The sequence below is a fragment of the Mirounga leonina genome, unplaced genomic scaffold, assembly GCF_011800145.1.
Source record: "Mirounga leonina isolate KUSES-001 unplaced genomic scaffold, KU_Mleo_1.0 Mir_173, whole genome shotgun sequence".
Lineage (NCBI taxonomy): Eukaryota > Metazoa > Chordata > Mammalia > Carnivora > Phocidae > Mirounga > Mirounga leonina.
The window spans coordinates 44,570,350-44,589,840 of record NW_023270447.1 but is presented as its reverse complement, the minus strand read 5'-3'; the positions used below and the strand labels follow the sequence as shown (position 1 = coordinate 44,589,840).

The window sequence follows — 19,491 nt, the reverse complement described above, 5'->3', positions numbered from 1 at the left end:
CTTATCCCTACCCAAAAAACATTGTTAAAGAAAATTAAACTTAGTTTGAGGATTCTGTAATAGTCCTTCGTGTACACAGTGAAAAAACAGAGGAAGAACAATCTTGGCTGGAGGCTGAGAAAGATCATTTAACTCACACTTTTCACAACTCTTAATATTTTTCTCCTGTTAATCAGTTTCCATGTTAGGACCCAAAAACATGTTTCAAGGGTCATTTAGATGTCCTCTCTGATCAGAACTTAGAAGTGATTCACCATGACTACTCCACTAGCCCTTGTATGTTTTAAAAAGGCAATTAAAAGAAAAACTTCCCATGGACAGACACAGCCTCATGAGCACTGGGCTGGGACAGCAGAATCGATCCCAGCTCTCAGCTAGATACCGGTGTCATGTACAAATTATACATCCATATGCAGCCACCCTGTGACTCATCTTTGTCTCAGAAACTTTATTTTCTTCTTAAAATCATGACAATGATTTAAAGTCATTTATTTATTAATCCACATTTTATATATGTTCCCACATTCAATACGGTACTTGGTTTCTTCTCTCCAAATGAATAATCCTATCATTCCCTTTTATAGAAAACCTTCCTTTTATTGTTATTGCTCTTTGACTTACATCAACTATGAGTACTTACCTGATAAGCCATGATAGTACCATAATAGCTCCAAGTCCTTTTATTTCCTACTAGTCTGATCATTTGACTTTTTAAGTTTATAAACTTACTTATGAATAATTGCACAAGTGGATTCAACCTTATTTTACAAAAGAGACTCCGAAATGAAGGGCAAAGCTCTTTTGGGCAGAAACTATTCTTTTTAGTTGCATAATTTCCTTCAAAATCCTCATACCTGCAAAGAACCCTACAGGCTAGAAAATGCTTTTTTGAGATAGGTGGCTGCCTGCTTCCTAATTTAGTTAGATACCTGAGTCAAACAGTACTCACAGATTTCTAATATCTTTCATATAAATGGTTGAGTATCTGAAAGCTGAGTCTTTGCTTTATATGTTAACTCTATTCTGTGTTCCGAAAGCACAATATAAAAGACTGAAATGTAAAACAGACAAATCAGAGTATACTTATAAATTAACTAAAAAAAAAGTTCCTTTAACACATCTAAATTAAATATATGTATACATATTAAGCAATATTTACTATACAAATCATATATACACATATATGTAAAACCTATTACTGTTTATATGGTAAAACTTCACTACTTCAGAATAGTAGCTAAATGCCAATTATAAAAGTTTAACACAACTTATTTTCAAGTATCTTTGTTGACTGTAACTGGGCTAGTAGTGTGCCAAAATATAAAGATATAAAAAGATAAAAGAAGATCTGCTTTTTAAAATATATATGAATTCATAATCAAGAGGTCAATTATTTGAATATGCTGAAAAACATGGAACTGTTTTGCTATAAGAAAAACAATTCCTGGGGTGCCTGGGTGGCTCAGTTGGTTAAGCAACTGCCTTCGGCTCGGGTCATGATCCTGGAGTCCCAGGATCGAGTCCCGCATCGGGCTCCCTGCTCAGCAGGGAGTCTGCTTCTCCCTCTCCCACTCCCCCCTCTTGTGCTCTGTCTCTAAAATAAATAGATAAAATCTTTAAAAAAAAAAAAAAAGAAAGAAAGAAAAACAATTCCTGGGTGCCTGGGTGGCTCAGTTGGTTAAGCGACTGCCTTCGGCTCAGGTCATGATCCCTGGGTCCTGGGATAGAGTCCCGCATTGGGCTCCCCCCTCCTCAGCAGGGAGCCTGCTTCTCCCTCTCCCTGCCACTCCCCCTGCCTGTTCTCTCTCTCTCTGTGTCAAATAAATAAATAAAATCTTAAAAAAAAAAAAGGGGGGCGCCTGGGTGGCTCAGTTCGTTGAGCGACTGCCTTCGGCTCAGGTCATGATCCTGGAGTCCCTGGATCGAGTCCCGCATCGGGCTCCCTGCCGATTCTCCCTCTGACCCTCCTCCCTCTCATGTGCTCTCTCTCTCATTCTCTCTGTCTCAAATAAATAAAATCTTAAAAAAAAAAAAAAAAAGGAAAGAAAAATAATTCTTTTAATCTCATTTACATAATGAATCTGTTTGAGAGACTTTATTTAAAAAGAAAACATCAATTACTGTCTTATTTCCTGCCTAATACATAAATCAGTATATATTCAATAGGTGCTCTTTTCTCAAAATAATACCATGTAACTGCCATCATTAGTACCATGCCAAATAAGAAGGCTAACTAGTTCCAATATACTCTGTCTGCCTCCCTTCCAACACATACCCCTATAGAAGACCAATCAGAACAATTCATTAGTTTTTATCTGGCATTCCACATATTTTAGAATTCAGAAGCTCCTCAAGATCATTAGGCTGAGGGTGGTATCTATTATCAAAACATCTCTATAATACTTTAAAAAAAAAAGAAAGAAAATATTGATGCGTATTTAAAATCCTAACTGTACTGTTTTCATACTTAGGATGTACCTAAGTTTATCTTACAACTGTATAATATGGGTGATACAACTTCTCATTGGACCTAACGGGGCTAACAGTCCCATTTTAAGTTCTTTTCAAGTAATTAAAAATCTAAGTTAAGAAGCATCTCTACATAAGCTACATAAACTGATTTCAAAGGTTTTAAAAAAAATGAATGAATATATAAAACTCTCCAGTTCACAAAACTATTAATATTCTTCTTAAATTAACAACCCTTAGCCAGTTCTCCAATTTAAGTTGTTCTAGAGACTGAATAATGTTTTAACTCAAGAAAAAGCACACATTTATTAGTTTTAGTGATCATACACTGATTTATGAAGTACTGTTTCAAAAATTGTTTTTAAAAACATGTTTCTGGAAGTCTTACCATGAGCTGTGTAGTTTGTACAGTTAACTGGTTCTTGTGTAGCATCATTTATTTTTGGATCTTTACAAATATATGTGAGAAAAGTTAAGGAAATATGAACCACATCCCAACACAAAACATTATCATCTTATCTTTAATATCTTGTATTATATACTCATGTTCACATTCACACGTTAAAAAAAAAGCTGTTGGACCAAAGCAACAAGCACAACCACAAATATACCTTTAGCGTCACTAAACACTACTTGAACATTAATTTATTACAGGAAAAGTATATTAACTTAATACATATTAAAAGCTCTAGCAAAGGATGCCATCCTTAAAGAACATCAGTCAGCACAAAGCATAAAGGAAAATTGGAAATTAAAATCTTTACCAAATTATTGTAAGAGAGCTTCACGTTGGAAAAAATCAGTTTCCAGAGATTTGACTGAACTAATTTATGGGGCCCCATAGTATTGTCACATACATAACTTCACGTAGCACAAATAACCCTGTGAAGTAGATACTATTATTCCCATATTACAGAAGCACAAACTGAGGCTCAAAGTTTGAGAGACCTATCCAAAGTCATGTAACAAGTGACAGAGAGTAAAATCAGGTTTCCTGATTCCAAGCCTAGAGCGCTTTCCATTAGACTGCAGAGAAGATAGTTCTTTTAAGTGAGTCTACATGGTCTCCCCAACAGGATCTTAAGTTTTGAAAACAGGTATAATAACTGTCCTCTAATTTCAAAACACGCGCTGTCACTAAAATGGGATAAATAAGGTTTTCACGTCTCTGGAAACAGAGAACCTGACACCTCTTTAAGGTTTTTTAAGCACTACTGGAAACTTCATCTTCATGCCAGGAGTAACAGACATTTTCCAGTTTCCATCACCAAATGCTCAGCCACACCTCTCTAAAGTTCAAATCGTACAACTCTTAATACCATCCAATTATTTCTTAGAATCGCTGACATTTTTGCCAAAAAAGACTCAACTTACTAGGTCTGTGATTCTCAAACTTCAAGCATAACAGTATTCAGTAAATTAGAGCTATTGTGTAAGCATCTAATAATGGCTGTCTCTCTCCGACTTACATAAAAATACTATATGATAGAATTTTCTTAATTTTAAAATTTTGTCTCAAGTCTTTCTTATATCTCTGGCTTCTGTTATTAATTTTTCTGCTCTACAACTTCTATTAAATGATCTAATTTTGTACAAAAGTAGCTATTTTACTTTGTAACTCCCATTTCATATGGATCATCAGAGCTATTACAATGAACAGATCCACTTAACCCCTTCAGCCTGTTTCCACATCTGTAAATAAATTACAGATAGTCCTTACTATGTGCCAGGCATTGTTCTATGTGATTCACGTGCACTACTTTCTCACAACAAACCTTTAAGTTGGTACCACTGTTATCTACATTTTTACTCAAGAGAAAACAGAGTTCAAATAACTGGCCCACAGTTACAACACGGAGCAGGAGTTTGCCCCCTGACAGTCTGGCATCTCACGGAGTTTGAGGATAATGTAAGGCAATAAGCAAAGAGTTAATGATAACTGGGCAATATACAAGGAATATATCGTTATTAACTACTTATTTGTCTCTGCCCCCAAGTCAGCTAACTTCTAGGGTGGAGCCTATTAATCTTTTTATTACTAGTGCCTAGAACAGGGCTTGGCATACTTCAGGATCTAGGTGTTTGTTGAACAAATAAGCCCACCGCTAATTAATTAATTAATAATAAAAACTGGTGGATCAGAAGAGGAAGCGCTAACAATCAATCTTTTTATTACTAGTGCCTAGAACAGGGCCTGGCATACTTCAGGATCTAGGTGTTTGTTGAACAAATAAGCCCACCAGTAATTAATTAATAATAATAATAGGTGGATCAGAAGAGGAAGCGCTAACAATAAGTAAAATCCCAAGGAAAGCACACAGGGTGACCGCTGTCCTTCCCACCCCCACATCTTTTTTCACATCCCAAAGTCCGTCGGTCATTAGAAGCCACAAGTCACCAATCCCTTAAAGACAACCCTGGCCCCTGTTGAGGGCCGCGACTCACTCGCGACCCCTAATCTACCTCACCCCCAAGGCGGAGGGGGGGGGTCCTCACAGAGGATATTGTCCCAATTTGAGGTCCTCGCACTTAAGCGTCTCCTCGCCGCCAGCGGCGGCGATGGCAGCAGCTCCCCAAGGTCCCGTGGTGACTGACACGAACCACAGGACACCGAGGAGCTGGGCGGCCACGGCCTCCGGAGCAGCCGGCCAGGTGGCCGCCATGCTGGGGACCGACGCGTCCCCCACTACTTCCGGTTCCGCCTTTGCCTAGGCGGGGACGGGAGAAGGGCGGAGGGAGCGAGGCTCTTAAAGGGACCGTGCCTCGGTTGGAGGCTGGTTTTCTCCCCTGCAGGGCCGCGGATTTACCTGGGAGAGCTGTGATTTGTCTTTGAGATCCGCAAGAAGGCTGGCTTTGAGAATCAGCGGCCCTGCATCCACTGCTTCCCGAGCTAACCCTGCTGTGACTTTTCCACCTACAAATGTGCCAGCGGCATCCCGGAGATTGTTAAGCGCTTTACAAACATTATTTGGTTAAGCCTGGTAGGATTTGGGTTTACAGATAATGAGCCCGGCTCAACGACGCTAAAAAAGATGTCGACCTTAGTTACTGAGTTGGGATCAAATTGATATTTGCCCGATTTCAGAATCTGTGCTCTTACTTTTATGATATAATGACCTATCTGTTCGCTTAGAGAAGAACTTATGGAAGGCTCTTAAACAGAACTTAAGGACTCCATCACAAAAATAGGCATTACACCTATTTTTAGTAGTGGACATTTATGCCAGCGAGAGGGCCTGTAAGAAAAGGATATTAAAGAATTTACGACTACACTAAGTGAAAAGTTGGAGGTTTTTTCCTCCATCTCTTCTTTCTAAATTTCTGTATATTCTAAAAATTCTGTAGTGGGGCTATCTTTTATCCTGGGCAACACGTTTACTTTCTTTAGTGAAAGTTTAAGCCATCTTTTCTTTTTTTTTTTTTAACGTAAAAATATTTGAATTTGGTGTCTTCTCATTCATAGTAGCACTAATTTTGAAGAATTGCATCATGCAGTGGTTCTCAAATTTTAGGGCGTATCAGTTACCTGGAAGCTTTGTTATAACACCAAGAATGGGACCCACCCTCAGTTTATGATTATGAAAATTTAGGGTGGGGCAGGGTAATTTGCATATGTAACGAGTTTCCAAGTGATGCTGAGATTGCTAGTCCAGAACCACACTTTAAGAAGCATCGGATAATGTATTATTGGAAGTATCATTTTGGAATAGGAGAACATGAAATTATTTGCAGTAATATTTTAGTATTGAAACTACAGTTAAAATTTTTCTTAAACCACTTTTTCGGCATTACTATGCTATTTTTATTTTTATTTTTATTTTTATTTTGAAGATTTTATTTAAAGTAATCTCTACACCCAAGTTGGGGTTTGAACCTACAAGCTGGAGATCAAGAGTCACAAGCACCCCAACTATGGTATTTTTAAATTAAAATATTTATGCTTAATTAAAGATTTAAGTGATAGGAAATTTGAAATTTACTAGTTCAATTTTTAAACTTTCTGTTTTAAGTTGACTTCTCTCTTTTTTCTCTTTCCTCCCTTTATTCTTTTCTTTTCTCTCTCTTCCCCTCCATAGAAATATTTATCAAGTATTTACTATGTGCCCAACATCAGGCAAGACCCTACAGACTCAAAAAAGGAAGAGACAAGAACCTAGTAATTAAACACGTTATGTTTACTAGGGGAAAAGCTAAACACTTAAAGTACTATTTGACAGTTGTTAAAATAGAAGCTTGTACTAGTTACTGTAGTAGGACAAGGGTTTGGATTAAGATATTCCCCCCAAAACAGTACTTGGTACACAATGTTTTGTCACTAGATAAGAATAATTAAAAATGTTGTGACTCTGTCACTAGTCATAAGAATAATTAAAAATCCAGGCCAAACTGGAGGAACAGAGTTGTATCTTCATAGGATACATGACCATCTAAAAACATACAGCCTAGAAAACTATTAAGTTAAAATAATACCGATAATATATATAACGTACAACTCAACTACCATCTCTCAGCTTCATCCTGAGATGAAATTTAGCAAAGGGGTTGGGGTCAAGGATTAACTAAAATCCAGGGATACGTTTCAGAATATCTGCTACCTTATTATCTGGTAATAAAAGACACTGACTTTGCATTTTGACTACCATTTTAATACACTTTCAAAATGTTCTGCTTTGATTTTCAAAATACAATCTAAAGATAACCAGGATGTGAAAGGAAGACTTTCTAGTCCGAGTTTATTGAAATTACAACAAAATTAGGTATTTTCCTGATGACTGCAGGAATATTGCTGATCTTTGTGTCATTTTTCATATAGATTTGAACAATTAACTATCTGAAAATGCTTATGCTTTGCTGATTAATCCCATTACAAAATCCATTTTTATGGTTCTAATGATTATCTTCATTCTCTCCTACAATGTATAAACTGAAAAGAACAAAAGAGTCTCCCACAAAAGTAAAGAAACAATACAGAATTTTTAACTCTTGAACCAATGGTACACTTAAAAATTCACTTTCTCAGGTCACTGCCCACATTCTCCACCAAAAATACAAATAAATAACCCCTCACCGAAAAAAAATCACTTTCTCTTCTTACTGCCCCTTAATCTATTTTCTTATGGTTTGTAAAATACATTACTTTATTTCTTTGCACACATAGTCTCTGATCACATGATTACTACATCTTCTCATTTTAGTAAGTTCTTAAATCTCAATCCTAGGTATGTTTTCAATGCCAAATTTCTTTGTCACATAAAAATTATATATTCTGTAGGAAGCAAAAGACATGAATAGTGCAGTCCAATATGGAAATTGCTGTATAGAAGCATTAGGGGGCGCCTGGGTGGCTCAGTTGGTTAAGAGACTGCCTTCGGCTCAGGTCATGATCCTGGAGTCCCTGGATCGAGTCCCTGGATCGAGTCCCTGGATCGAGTCCCGCATCAGGCTCCCTGCTCGGCAGGGAGTCTGCTTCTCCCTCTGATCCTCCCCCTCTCATGCGCTCTCTCTCTCTCTCATTCTCTCTCTCTCAAATAAATAAATAAAATCTTAAAAAAAAAAAAAAAAGAAGCATTAGGAAAGATTACCAGTGAAGACTGAAAAAAGTTCCTCTGGGATTTAAGGGCTCTGCACATTGGCTCTTTCCATTGCTGAGATTTTAGTATAGACCTTATTACATTAACAGATAGTTTCACCTATCACAAAACTTCCTGAGGAAACCAACCTGGGGGTGCCTAGCTGGCTCAGTGGGTAGAGTGTACAATGCTTGATCTTGGGGGTGTGAGTTTGAGCCTCACATTGGGTGTAGAGATTACTTAAAAAAATAAATAAATAAAATCTTTGGGGGGGGGGAAGAAGAAGAAGAAGAAAAGAAACCAACCTGACTCCCATTTCCATGGTTAGGACAGAAACATTAAGAGGTAAAAGATTGTTACCCTCCAAAAAATTTTCTTTTTCATTTGACTGTGATGGGCAATTTTTTCCTCTTGTGATAAATTCATAATATCAAAGCTCTAGTAGATTTTTATTTTAAGGTTTATTTATTTATTTTTAGTAATCTCTACACCCAATGTGGGGCTTGAACTCACAACCCCCAGATCAAGAGTAGCATGCCCTGAGCCAGGCAGGGTCCCTGGTAGATATTTAGCATATCTGGAATCCTACTACATCCATGCTGTTGTCTCTCAAGTACTTCCAATTGTGTCCTCTCTTTGGTACACCAGTCTAACTGCCTACTATCTAATTAACTTTGACATCACTCAATAAAGCCTACTCTATGCGTAGGACCTAAAACTGACTCCCAGAGTCTGCTTCTCAAAAAAACAACACAGAATAAGTTGACTTTTCTCATTGTCACCACCAATATCCCCTTCTATCAGGTTCAAAATTTAGAATCATCTTTACACTTTAGTTTTCTCCTTATTCTTCAGTAATCCCTTTATCTAATCAGTAAGGAACTGATATTTTTGTGTTCATTTTTCAATCCTATATTCTTACCCTATTTCAGGTATTTATCATTTCCCATTTACATTGCCATCGTGGCTTCTTCCTCCTTTTTGATTCTAAGCCCTCTCTCTAAGTTTGCCAATCCATTTTTTTTTATACTGCTTCTGATTAATCTTTCATCAAAAAAAGAAAAACCTGTTATATCATATTCAAAATCTTATTCAAAATCCCACTTAAGCTCCTTGGCATTGTTGACCTTGAAAATAAAATGGTCAGTTATTTTACTAGCAAAATGGTTTTTTTCAGAAATAGAGGAATTGCAAATTGAGACATGCAAGCTATGACAACCATCGACAAATCAGGAGAACAAAAAAGATGAATATTACTTTATAGAGAAAAAGGAGGAAGCTGGGAGGGGCTGCTTTGAACAAGGGTCCATTTGAGGCAAGTGAGAGTTCAGGGTGGTGATGGTTTCTCATCAGCTGACTTGTGGCAGTTTCTCATTGGCTGGGCTATTGCTGGGCAAGGAGAAAATCTTCCTTCCTCTTGCTGGGGTAGTAAAGTAGGCTTCTTTTGAGGGTCTGCAATTGACCTCAAGTTGGTAGGGCATGAGCCCTTCCTCTTCAGGCCTCCTTACTCTATTTTAAATCTTTATTCTGGGGCGCCTGGGTGGCTCAGTTGTTAAGCGTCTGCCTTCGGCTCAGGTCATGATCCCAGGGTCCTGGGTTCGAGTCCCACATCGGGCTCCCTGCTCAGTGGGAAGCCTGCTTCTCCCTCTCCCACTCCCCCTGCTTGTGTTCCCTCTCTCGCTGTGCCTCTCTCTGTCAAATAAATAAATAAAAATCTTTAAAAAAAAATCTTTATTCAGTTACAAAGCATTTAGCCAAAGGAGTTGAAAACTTACGTCCATGCAAAAACCTGCACATAGATGTTTATAGCAGCTTTAGTCATCATTGCCAAAACTTGGAAGAAATTAAGATGTCCTTCAGTAGGTGAATATATAAACTGTGGTACATCCAGACAATGGCATATTATTCAGTGCTTAAAAAAAAAAAGAGCTATAAAGCCATGAGAAAATGTAGAGGAATCTTAAATGCATATTTCTAAAATAGTTTTTTTAAAAAGATTTATTTATTTGTTTTTAGAGACAGAGTGTGAACACAGCGGGGAGAGGCTAAGGGAGAGGGGGAGAATCCCAAGCAGACCCCGCACCTAGTGGAGCCCGACACAGAGATTGATCCCAGGACCCTGAGACCATAACCCCAGCTGAAACCGAGAGTCCAGCACCCAACTGCTTGTGCCATCTGGGTGCCCAACCATGCCACCCAGGCACCCCTTAAATGCATATCTCTAAGTAAAAGAAGCCAATGTAAAAATGCTATACACTATATGATTCCAACTATCTGACATTTTGGAAAAGGCAAAACTACAGAGAGAATAAAAAGATCAGTGGCTGCCAGGAGTTAGGGGTGGGGTGGGGGATGAATAGGCAGAGCCCAAGAGGGTTTCTGAGGCAGTGAAAATATTCTATGTGATACTGTAATGGTGGATACATGTCACTATACATTTGTTTAAGCCCATAGAAGGTTCAACACCAAGAGCGAGCCTTAATGTAAGCAGTGGACTTTGGGTGATTATGATTTGTCAATGTAGGTTCATCAGTTGTAACACATACCATTCTGGTGGGGGACGTTGATATGGAAGGAGGCTGTGCATGTGTGGGAGTAAGAGGTACAAGGGAAATCTCTGTACCTTCCTTTCAGTTTTGCTATGACCCTAAAAGTTCTAAAAAAAATAGTTTTTAAAAGAATAAACATCAGGGACACCTGGGTGGCTCAGTCGTTAAACGTCTGCCTTAGGCTCGGGTCATGATCCTGGGTCCTGGGATCGAGCCCCACATCGGGCTCCCTGCTCAGCGGGGAGCCTGCTTCTCCCTGCTCAGTGGGGAGCCTGCTTCTCCCTCTCCCACTCCCCCTGCTTGTGTTCCCTCTCTTGCTGTCTCTCTCTTTGTCAAATAAATAAATAAAATCTTTAAAAAAAAAGAATAAACATCAGTCATTAAATGTTTTAATAGACACATTCTATTCAGAAGTTTTTCAGTGGTTCTTTAATTTCTTAAAGATAAAAGATAAAATTTCATAACCTAAAGTTCCCTGAAATATTTTCTGGTCCTCCTCCATCTGCCCTGGTCTCACTTTATTACTACTCTTGGCTATCCCCTGGTTGTCACCAGTATCTGTCATGCTCATTCCCATCTATGGGCTGCTTCATTTATTGAACACTTTCTATGTGCCAGGTATAGGCAATACATGCATTTCCTCATTTAACCTTTGAAACTACCATATGAGGTAAGCACTGTTACCTCAATTTCACTAATGAGAATTAGAAGGGTTAAGTAACTTGCCAAAATCACATATTTTCAGAAGGGTGGAGTCAGGTTTCAAGCTCAGATCTTCTGATTTCACAGAGGTGTCCTAAAAATTTGGTTCATCTTCATCATTCTATGAATAAGACACTCTTGAGGGTTCTCAGAGGTTAAAATAAACAAAAACTAACTCAGTGCCAGAAAATGTTTATCATAGAGTAAGCTCCTTAAAAAATGTATTGAATAAATTAAATAGATGTTTTTAAATTCCAGGTAAAAGCCAAAGAAAAGCTCACATTAAATTAACACAAAAGGGGCGCCTGGGTGGCTCAGTTGGTTAAGCGACTGCCTTCGGCTCAGGTCATGATCCTGGAGTCCCGGGATGGAGTCCCGGGATCGAGTCCCGCATCGAGTCCCGGGATCGAGTCCCGCATCGAGTCCCGGGATCGAGTCCCGCATCGGGCTCCCTGCTCAGTGGGGAGTCTGCTTCTCCCTCTGACCCCCCCCCCATGTGCTCTCTGTCTCTCTCATTCTGTCTCAAATAAATGAATAAAATATTAAAAAATAAATAAATTAACACAAAAATGTGGAGAAAATTAGATTAAATATGGTGGTGAAGGATGTTTGCCGGGGTAGTCAAGGAGGCAGCTTCTCTTTAGAAGCGGACTCGAGTCTAGCCCTAGGGGAAGGGTGGGGCTTGCAGGACCTTCCAGCCTTGGGAAAGGGAAGAAATAACCCACAGAAAAGCCCTGGTGTGGTGACCTGCATTAGGCTTGTTTGGAGATTAGGTTGAAGAGAGCAAGAGGGAAGACAATTTAGAGGACTTTGCATATTAAGAAAAGAAGCTTGAACTTTTTTTCATGATCAATTCAAAGTCACCTTATTTTAGGGGTAAGGGGGAATATGTTCATAAGCACCATCAAACGTTAGACCTAATGCTTGCCAGGTGATGCTTCAAAGAGACTTGGTCTCCACCTGTATGCTGTACCAGCGACTTCTCCATTTTACCTTAATCCCAAATACCTGTTAAAACCCTGTTTAAGCCCTAACAGAGGCTTTCAACAAGCGTAGTCTATTTTCCGTAAGTTCTGGGTTCATTCTATTTGGTAATCTAAGTTATTGTATAAATTTATTTCCCTTAATAGTTTGTTAGTTCCTAAGAAGCAGGAGCAGGCCGCAATTGTGTATCTTTTTTTTTTTAAGATTTTATTTATTCATGAGAGACAGAGAGACAGAGGCAGAGGGAGAAGCAGGCTCCCCGTGGAGCAGGGAGCCCGATGCGGGACTCGATCCCAGGACCCTGGGATCATGACCTGAGCCGAAGGCAGACGCCCAACCGACTGAGCCACCCAGGCGTCCCCGCAATTGTGTATCTTTTTACCAGGCCTAGCAAGTAATATTTCCTTTAAAACAAGCAAACTAACAACACTGTAACGTGCCAAGTGCTTTATCTTACAACAAATGTTATGTTGCAGTTGTTTTGTGTATATGCCTCATCTTCCTAGAGGACAGGAATCCCCTCTTTTTAACATTTTACAGAGTCAATCATAGTGCCTAACAAATACTGCATTTGTTCAATGAATACTGACCTGAAGATTGATTTTCTTTATGGTTAATGCATGGACCTTATTATAAAAAGTAAAAGGCCTATCATCAAAATTCTTAAGTTAGTTACGTTAAAGAGAGTGGGATAATTAAAGAGAGTGGAATTGTAAGTTTACACAGATCTTTCTCAATGTCAAGTTATGATATCAAGAACAAAAATGTTACAAATGTATAGTTAAGTCAAACAGGACTTAAGAGTCAGAAGATCCCATGTGGTCACAAACTTTGGGCAAATCACTTAACCTATTAGGAGTGCAGTTTCTTCACAGAGAAAATGGGGTATGGAAAATGAGGTAGGAAAGATGTTAGGGTTCCAAGTCCACGGCCAAGAAAGAATTCCTGAGACATCTTTGGTGCAAAACGGTGGTTTTATTAAAGCAAGGGGACAGGACCCTTGGGTAGAAAGAGCTGCACTGGGATCATGAGGAGTGGCCCATTATATACTTTAAAAAAAAATATTTTATTTATTTATTTGACAGAGAGACAGCGAGAGAGGGAACACAAGCAGGGGGAGTAGAAGAGGGAGAAGTAGGCTTCCTGCAGAGAAGGGAGCCCAATGCGGTTTCGATCCCAGGACCCTGAGATCATAACCTGAGCTGAAGGCAGACGCTTAACGACTGAGCCACGTAGGCGCCCCACCATTATATATTTTCAAGTTGGGAGGGCGTTAGGGATAGGGTAAGCCTCCCAGTTATTTTGGAAACAAGGTTTCCAGGATCCGGAGGGGGTTAGCTATTGTTGGAAAAGGTAATTTATTATTGTTTAGTAAACGCTCAGTCATGACACCCTTCAGACGTATATCGATGAGTCATATGCTTGGAGGATGATTGCCAACGTGTATTTCGCAGGGTAGAGATAAAGGAAGTCGCCAAAGGAATTTTTATGTTAAAGTAGACTTACAAGATCCTGGGGCTGGGCTAAGATTACCTCTTGCCCTTAGCGAAGAATTAACATTGAGGCATCTGAGTTCCTAGAGGAATTGCCTCCCACATCAGTATGTATAAGCTAGTGCCATGCATATTGCAAAATATTGCCAGATTCCTTTATTTCCGCCAACTAAATTTCACCAGGTGTACTTCTTAGAATTTTATGTTGAGTCAGCCAATATAGAAAACACAAGGGAAAGATGACCAAACTGAAATTGGGGACTATGGAGGACTAATTAGATCTGACCAAGTTTTCATCAATATCCTTTCATTTGCTTGACCTTGGGTCTCGCTCTCCGCCCAGCCCTCCTACAATACCTGCCCAGCAGGATCTCCTCACTCCATTAGCGCGGGCTGCCCCCACCACTTGGTGTTTTACCTGCCCACTCGGCCCCCAGACCCCACCTTTTCCAGGCTCTTGAACCCTCCCTCGCCCAGACGAATTTCACCTGCAGAAAACAGGGAAGCCCACCGGCCCCGCACTCCCCTCCCCAGAGTCATTCTCCCGCCGCCCAGGCTCCCCCGCCCGAGCCACCCGCGCCACCCGCGCCACCCCGGCGCCCCGCCCCGGGCGGGGAGGGTCGGTGCTGGGGAAGGGCCTGCCAGGTGAGGCGCGGTCACCCTGGGCCGCTCACTTCCGCCCAGGTGAGGGAGGGCCGACGTCGAGCCAGCCCGCTCGCTCGCTCCCGAGTCTCCGCCGGACCAGGTAAAGCGGGGGCCCTGGCTATGCGGGCGCATGCACTGTGGGGTGGTAGTCCCTGCGTCCCGAGGCCGGCGGGGAGCAGCTCTTCTTCCTGCATGGGAGCCCGCCTCCCCTGCCCCCGGCGCGCTCTCCGCCCGCCCTCCGGGAGGAGGTGGACGCGGGAGACCCGGGGCGCCGCTGGGCGCCCAACCAGGCCCACGGAGGGTGCGGGGCGCAGTCCTCCGGCGTCCGGCCTGGGTGACCGCACCGTGGCCCCCCTCCGCCCCCCGGCTTCGTGCACAGCTCGCCGGAGGCCGCCGGCCGCGGAGCCGCCCAGCCTCAGCAGGCCCTGCCGGCCCTCAAATCTCGGCCCACTTCTGTTCCGGGATTGGCGGGGATCAAATTTTGCACCCAGATCGGTGCCTGCGCTTGGCCCCAGAGCTGGGCGGAGTCTTCCTCTGGTGAGGGTGAGAGGAGTGACCAGGTGGGGTCCTGCCACGGGGGCCCGGAGAAGGACGGGGTTCCAGATTTATCTGAGAGGACGACTTGGCTCCGGCCCCATGTGGGGCCGTTGGGGGGTGGGGGGGTTCACATAGCCGAGTTCCCCGGCCGGAGCTCAGGCTTGGGCTCTGTTAGCCTCACTTTTTAGATGGGGAGGATCAGATGGAAAGTACTGTGGCCTCCAGGCTCTGGGGATATTGCTGGATTCCTGCTTTAAGTCAAGCTCAGGAAAACATTTTCAAATCCGCCCCCCCCCCCCCCCCCCCGAGAGCCCCAACCTTCACGGCACACCTAGGAGGTGTGCCAAGTTAATCTCCCCCAGGAGCGTTCATCTGGCACTTTGTCATATCTCCAGATGGCTCTTATCACTGTGGATTCCAATTAGTTGTTTACTGGTTTGTCTCTGCAATTGAGAGCGTTCGCCTTTCAGGGCCCCATTTCTCTTAAGGTGTGTTTAGAGTCTGGCCATTGATAGGTGCGCAACAGACAAGTGTTTCTTTTCTTTTTTTTTTTTTAAGATTTTATTTACTTATTTGACAGAGAGAGAGATAGCGAGAGCAGGAACACAAGCAGGGGGAGTGGGAGAGCGAGAAGCAGGCTTCCTGCCGAGCAGGGAGCCTGATGTGGGACTTGATCCCAGGACCCTGGGATCATGACCCGAACCGAAGGCAGACGCTTAACGACTGAGCCACCCAGGCGCCCCAACAGACAAGTGTTTCTTAAAGAGGAAACCTTCTGGAGACCTAGAAGAAAAAAATCTGTTACGCGGAGAATGGTTGATACCACATTCTAGGCTGTCTAAGCTCCTATTGATTGCCAATTCATTTGTACACATCGTTTTTTAGAAAAAAAAGCTAGTGGGCGTAAAAACGCAAATTGCTTCATTGTGCAGTATCAGGAAAAGTTAGGGGGGATTGTGACTTTTAACTAAGATGAACTTGATGTTTCTAGGCCCCTGTGGCCTATATCAGGATTATTAAAAATTTGAGATAATTAAAAAGTTAAGGGCGCCTGGGTGGCTCAGTCGTTAAGCGTCTGCCTTCGGCTCAGGTCATGATGCCAGGGTCCTGGGATCCAGCCCCGCATCGGGCTCCCTGCTCAACGGGAAGCCTGCTTCTCCCTCTCCCACTCCCCCTGCTTGTGTTCCCTTTCTCACTGTGTCTTTCTCTGTCAAATAAATAAATAAAATCTTAAAAAAAAAAAGTTAATAAATATCGGAGCTGGGAGGTAGTTTATGAGATAGAATTTGTAAACTCCATTCTGAAGAGATTTGCTAATTGAGATCCTGTTAACAGTCACATAAGATGACCTTGGCATTAGAATAATAGTTGCATTTAAAATGGAAAAATTATATTAAGCTCTTATCTGTGTTTACAGGCCTTAGTACATTTATTTTATTATTTTTAAAGTAAACTCTACCCCCAAGATCGGGACTCAAACTCACCTCCTGGAGAGATTGTTACATGCTCTACCCGATGAGCCAAACAGGCACTTCTGAAGGCCTAAGTTTAAGTCGTGTATTAATATTAAACTATAAAGCTAACCTATATTCATTGTAGAAGATTGGAGAAAATAAACCCGCCTACCCCTGAAAGTAACCACTAATAAAATGATGGTATCAGTTAGTATTCTTAAAAAAGGGAAACCTGTGTATTTTCCCATAGTAGTGAGTTCACTATTAGAACTTTGTGATTCTTAGAGGTTCAGCATTCAGTAATCCTTATAATTGCATTTTTACTTAAAAACATTTAGTAATGGTCCTTAAGCTAAACAACCAAGTAGTTTGAATTTACGTGCTTTGTTTAACAAAAATACATTAGGTTGGGGAAGCCAAAATGGGGTTTAATTTGTAAAGATTTTGCTCACCTTGGTAGTAAATTTTTGAGAGACAGAACTATTCCACCCTTATATTTGAGATTGCTTGACTATTGCTATGGTTTTTTTTTTTTTTTTTAAGATTGATTTTATTTATTTGACAGAGAGAGACACAGCGAGAGAGGGAACACAAGCAGGGGGAGAGGGAGAAGCAGGCTTCCCGCTGAGCGGGAGCCCGATATGGGGCTCGATCCCAGGACCCAGGGATCATGACCCGAGCCAAAGGCAGATGCTTAACGACTGAGCCACCCAGGCGCCCCGCTATGGTTTTTTCATACTCAGATGTTTTTGTGTAGATTTGGATGCCTTTTTTATTTTTACTTACTTTTTTTTTTTTAAAGATTTTATTTATTTATTTGAGAGAGAGAGAATGAGAGACAGAGAGCAGGAGAGGGAGGAGGGTCAGAGGGAGAAGCAGACTCCCCGCCGAGCAGGGAGCCCGATGCGGGACTCGATCCCAGGACTCCAGGATCATGACCTGAGCCGAAGGCAGTCGCCCAATCAACTGAGCCACCCAGGCGCCCTACTTATTTTTTTTTAATATTTTATTTATTTATTTGACAGAGACAGCGAAAGCAGGAACACAAACGGGGAGTGGGAGAGGGAGAAGCAGACTCCCTGCTGAGCATGGAGCCCGATATGGGGCTCCATCCCAGGCCCCGGGACCATGACCTGAGCTGAAGGCAGATATTCAATGACTGAGCCACCCAGGTGCCCCTGGATGCCTTTTTTAAAACCCTCATTTTAAGTTCTGGTGCAAATAGAAATTTAGAGCCTGTCAATACCCTTACTTGAGTCACTGGGATAGATCTCTGCTGAAGATGAAGAGCCCACTAACGTTCTGCATTTGTACAACTGTACAAACTCCTGTACACACAGCCTGTGGAGTTTGGAGACGTGGTATTGGATCCACTTACCATAGAACTTGGCAAGTCACTTAACCCTGGTCCTCTGTTTTCCCATCTGTAAATGATCTACCTCACTGAGCTTCAGGGAGGTTGAAATTAAATCCTTGCTAAGAATGTGTCTTATAAACTGTGAGCCATGATTCTCCTCTTTACTCCTCCACCGCGATAACTTCTGCTAAAATTATGGAGTTGTGCTATTTTTAATGGCAAGAACTGAATTTTTTGAGTTATTTGATAAAAGGCATTGAGACCATGTTAGCTGGTAAACAAAAGTAACTTTTTGCTGGGGATAAATATACAGTATGATGACCATTTATATAGTTTAAAAACCTGTTGAACAACAATATTGTAAACAAAGGTAGTGTGTGTTTTAAGAATTTCAGATTTGAATTCTCTGTATATTGATTACATGTGTTTATGAAGCTGCCTTCAGGTTAAAAGAAGTTAGTAAGGGGCACCTGGCTGCTTCATTTGGAGGAGTATGCGACTCTTGGAGTTGTGAGTTCGAGCCCCATGTTAGGTGTAGAGATTACTTAAATGAACTTAGAAAGAAAAAAATAAGTAAAGTCTCTGTGAGATGAGCATTATCTCATGTTGGTCTTACTCTTTTTTAAAAAAACAAAAACAGAACCAAAGTCCTGCCCTTTGTTTTGGTGCTCTGCACATCTTGCCTAATTAGTAGGTAGCTTTCAGGGGCAGACCAGTCTTCATTTAGCTTTGACCCCTAACTGATGGGCGTGACTTTGACAATAGGGGCTGGGTAAGGCTAAGGCTTCTGCCTTGAAGGGCAGCCAGTCCCCTTGGAGTTATTTTCTGGAGATTTTAATGAGGCTCCAGGACAAGGTAGGAGAAGGAGGTGAGTTTAAGTGGGTGTTGAGGGTTAGGTTGACAAACATTCTCTCACTGTTGAAAATGTGAAATTTCCAACTCTTGTTTTTTAAAGTCATTGACAGTTGACTTTCCGTCCTCCCGAGGTGAAATTTCCTCCTTGTTTTTTGAAATTGTAGCAAGGTCTCTGCATCTGCAAAATGGGGGTGATAAATACTACATTGTTAAGATACATGAGATGTTTTACAGAATGTCCTTGCCTTTGGTGCATAGTAGACACCAAAAGGTGAATTATGTGATTTAGTGACAGATTAAATAGTCTGGGGAAAAGGTCAGGAGGAAGCAGGAGCAGAGGGTGAACATTGGTGGGAAGCCTAGTTTGGTCTATTTCACAATTTGCTAGGATTGTTTTGAATATCATGAGCATGCCGAAAATGCCATGACCATATTTCTGGAGAGAAGGGCATACGGCCTACAGTGTGGGGGAGAATTGAACGGAATATTTGAGGTGGAAACTAATCATTTATGAATGCCTGGGTCTTTTCAGTGAGGGACTGGCTGCACAGAGATCCATAAATGTGAAAATTGCCCAGTTTGGGGAGTATTTGGTTTTGTTTTTTGTCAATCAGAGAAAACTGCCACCAACAGAAAGATAAAAGCATACCATGAGACAGTTTAACTTTGTTCTCAGTGGCCAAGTCACAGGCAGAATATTGATATGCATTGATTAACTTTGAATAGTTCAATAAGAAAATTAGTATTTAGCCAGTTGAATTATTCTGAAGAACTGACTCAATTTTCAGTTCTGATTCTAACACGGTATCTTTCATCTTCAATTTCAACATGTCCTGAATATCTAACATTAAGTGCACTTAATTAAGCATTGGTTAT

At 41.3% G+C, this 19,491-nt stretch overlaps 2 protein-coding genes across 2 annotated transcripts in view; one reads left to right on the top strand and one right to left on the bottom strand.

The window, feature by feature from the left end:
* Window positions 1-5,158, bottom strand: part of TM2D1 (TM2 domain containing 1) — a 46,448-nt gene extending 41,290 nt beyond the window's left edge. The window contains exons 1-2 of the mRNA XM_035018412.1: window positions 4,975-5,158; window positions 2,858-2,931 (exon numbers count right to left, since the gene is read on the bottom strand). Of these exons, the coding sequence (XP_034874303.1) occupies window positions 2,858-2,931; window positions 4,975-5,132 (232 nt within the window). The 5' untranslated portion in view covers window positions 5,133-5,158. The remainder of the gene's footprint in view (window positions 1-2,857; window positions 2,932-4,974) is intronic.
* A 9,216-nt stretch (window positions 5,159-14,374) lies between these two features.
* The window catches only part of PATJ (PATJ crumbs cell polarity complex component), a 353,127-nt gene continuing 348,010 nt past the window's right edge, over window positions 14,375-19,491 (top strand). The window contains exon 1 of the mRNA XM_035018405.1: window positions 14,375-14,512. The gene's annotated coding sequence lies outside the window, so the exon portion shown is untranslated. The remainder of the gene's footprint in view (window positions 14,513-19,491) is intronic.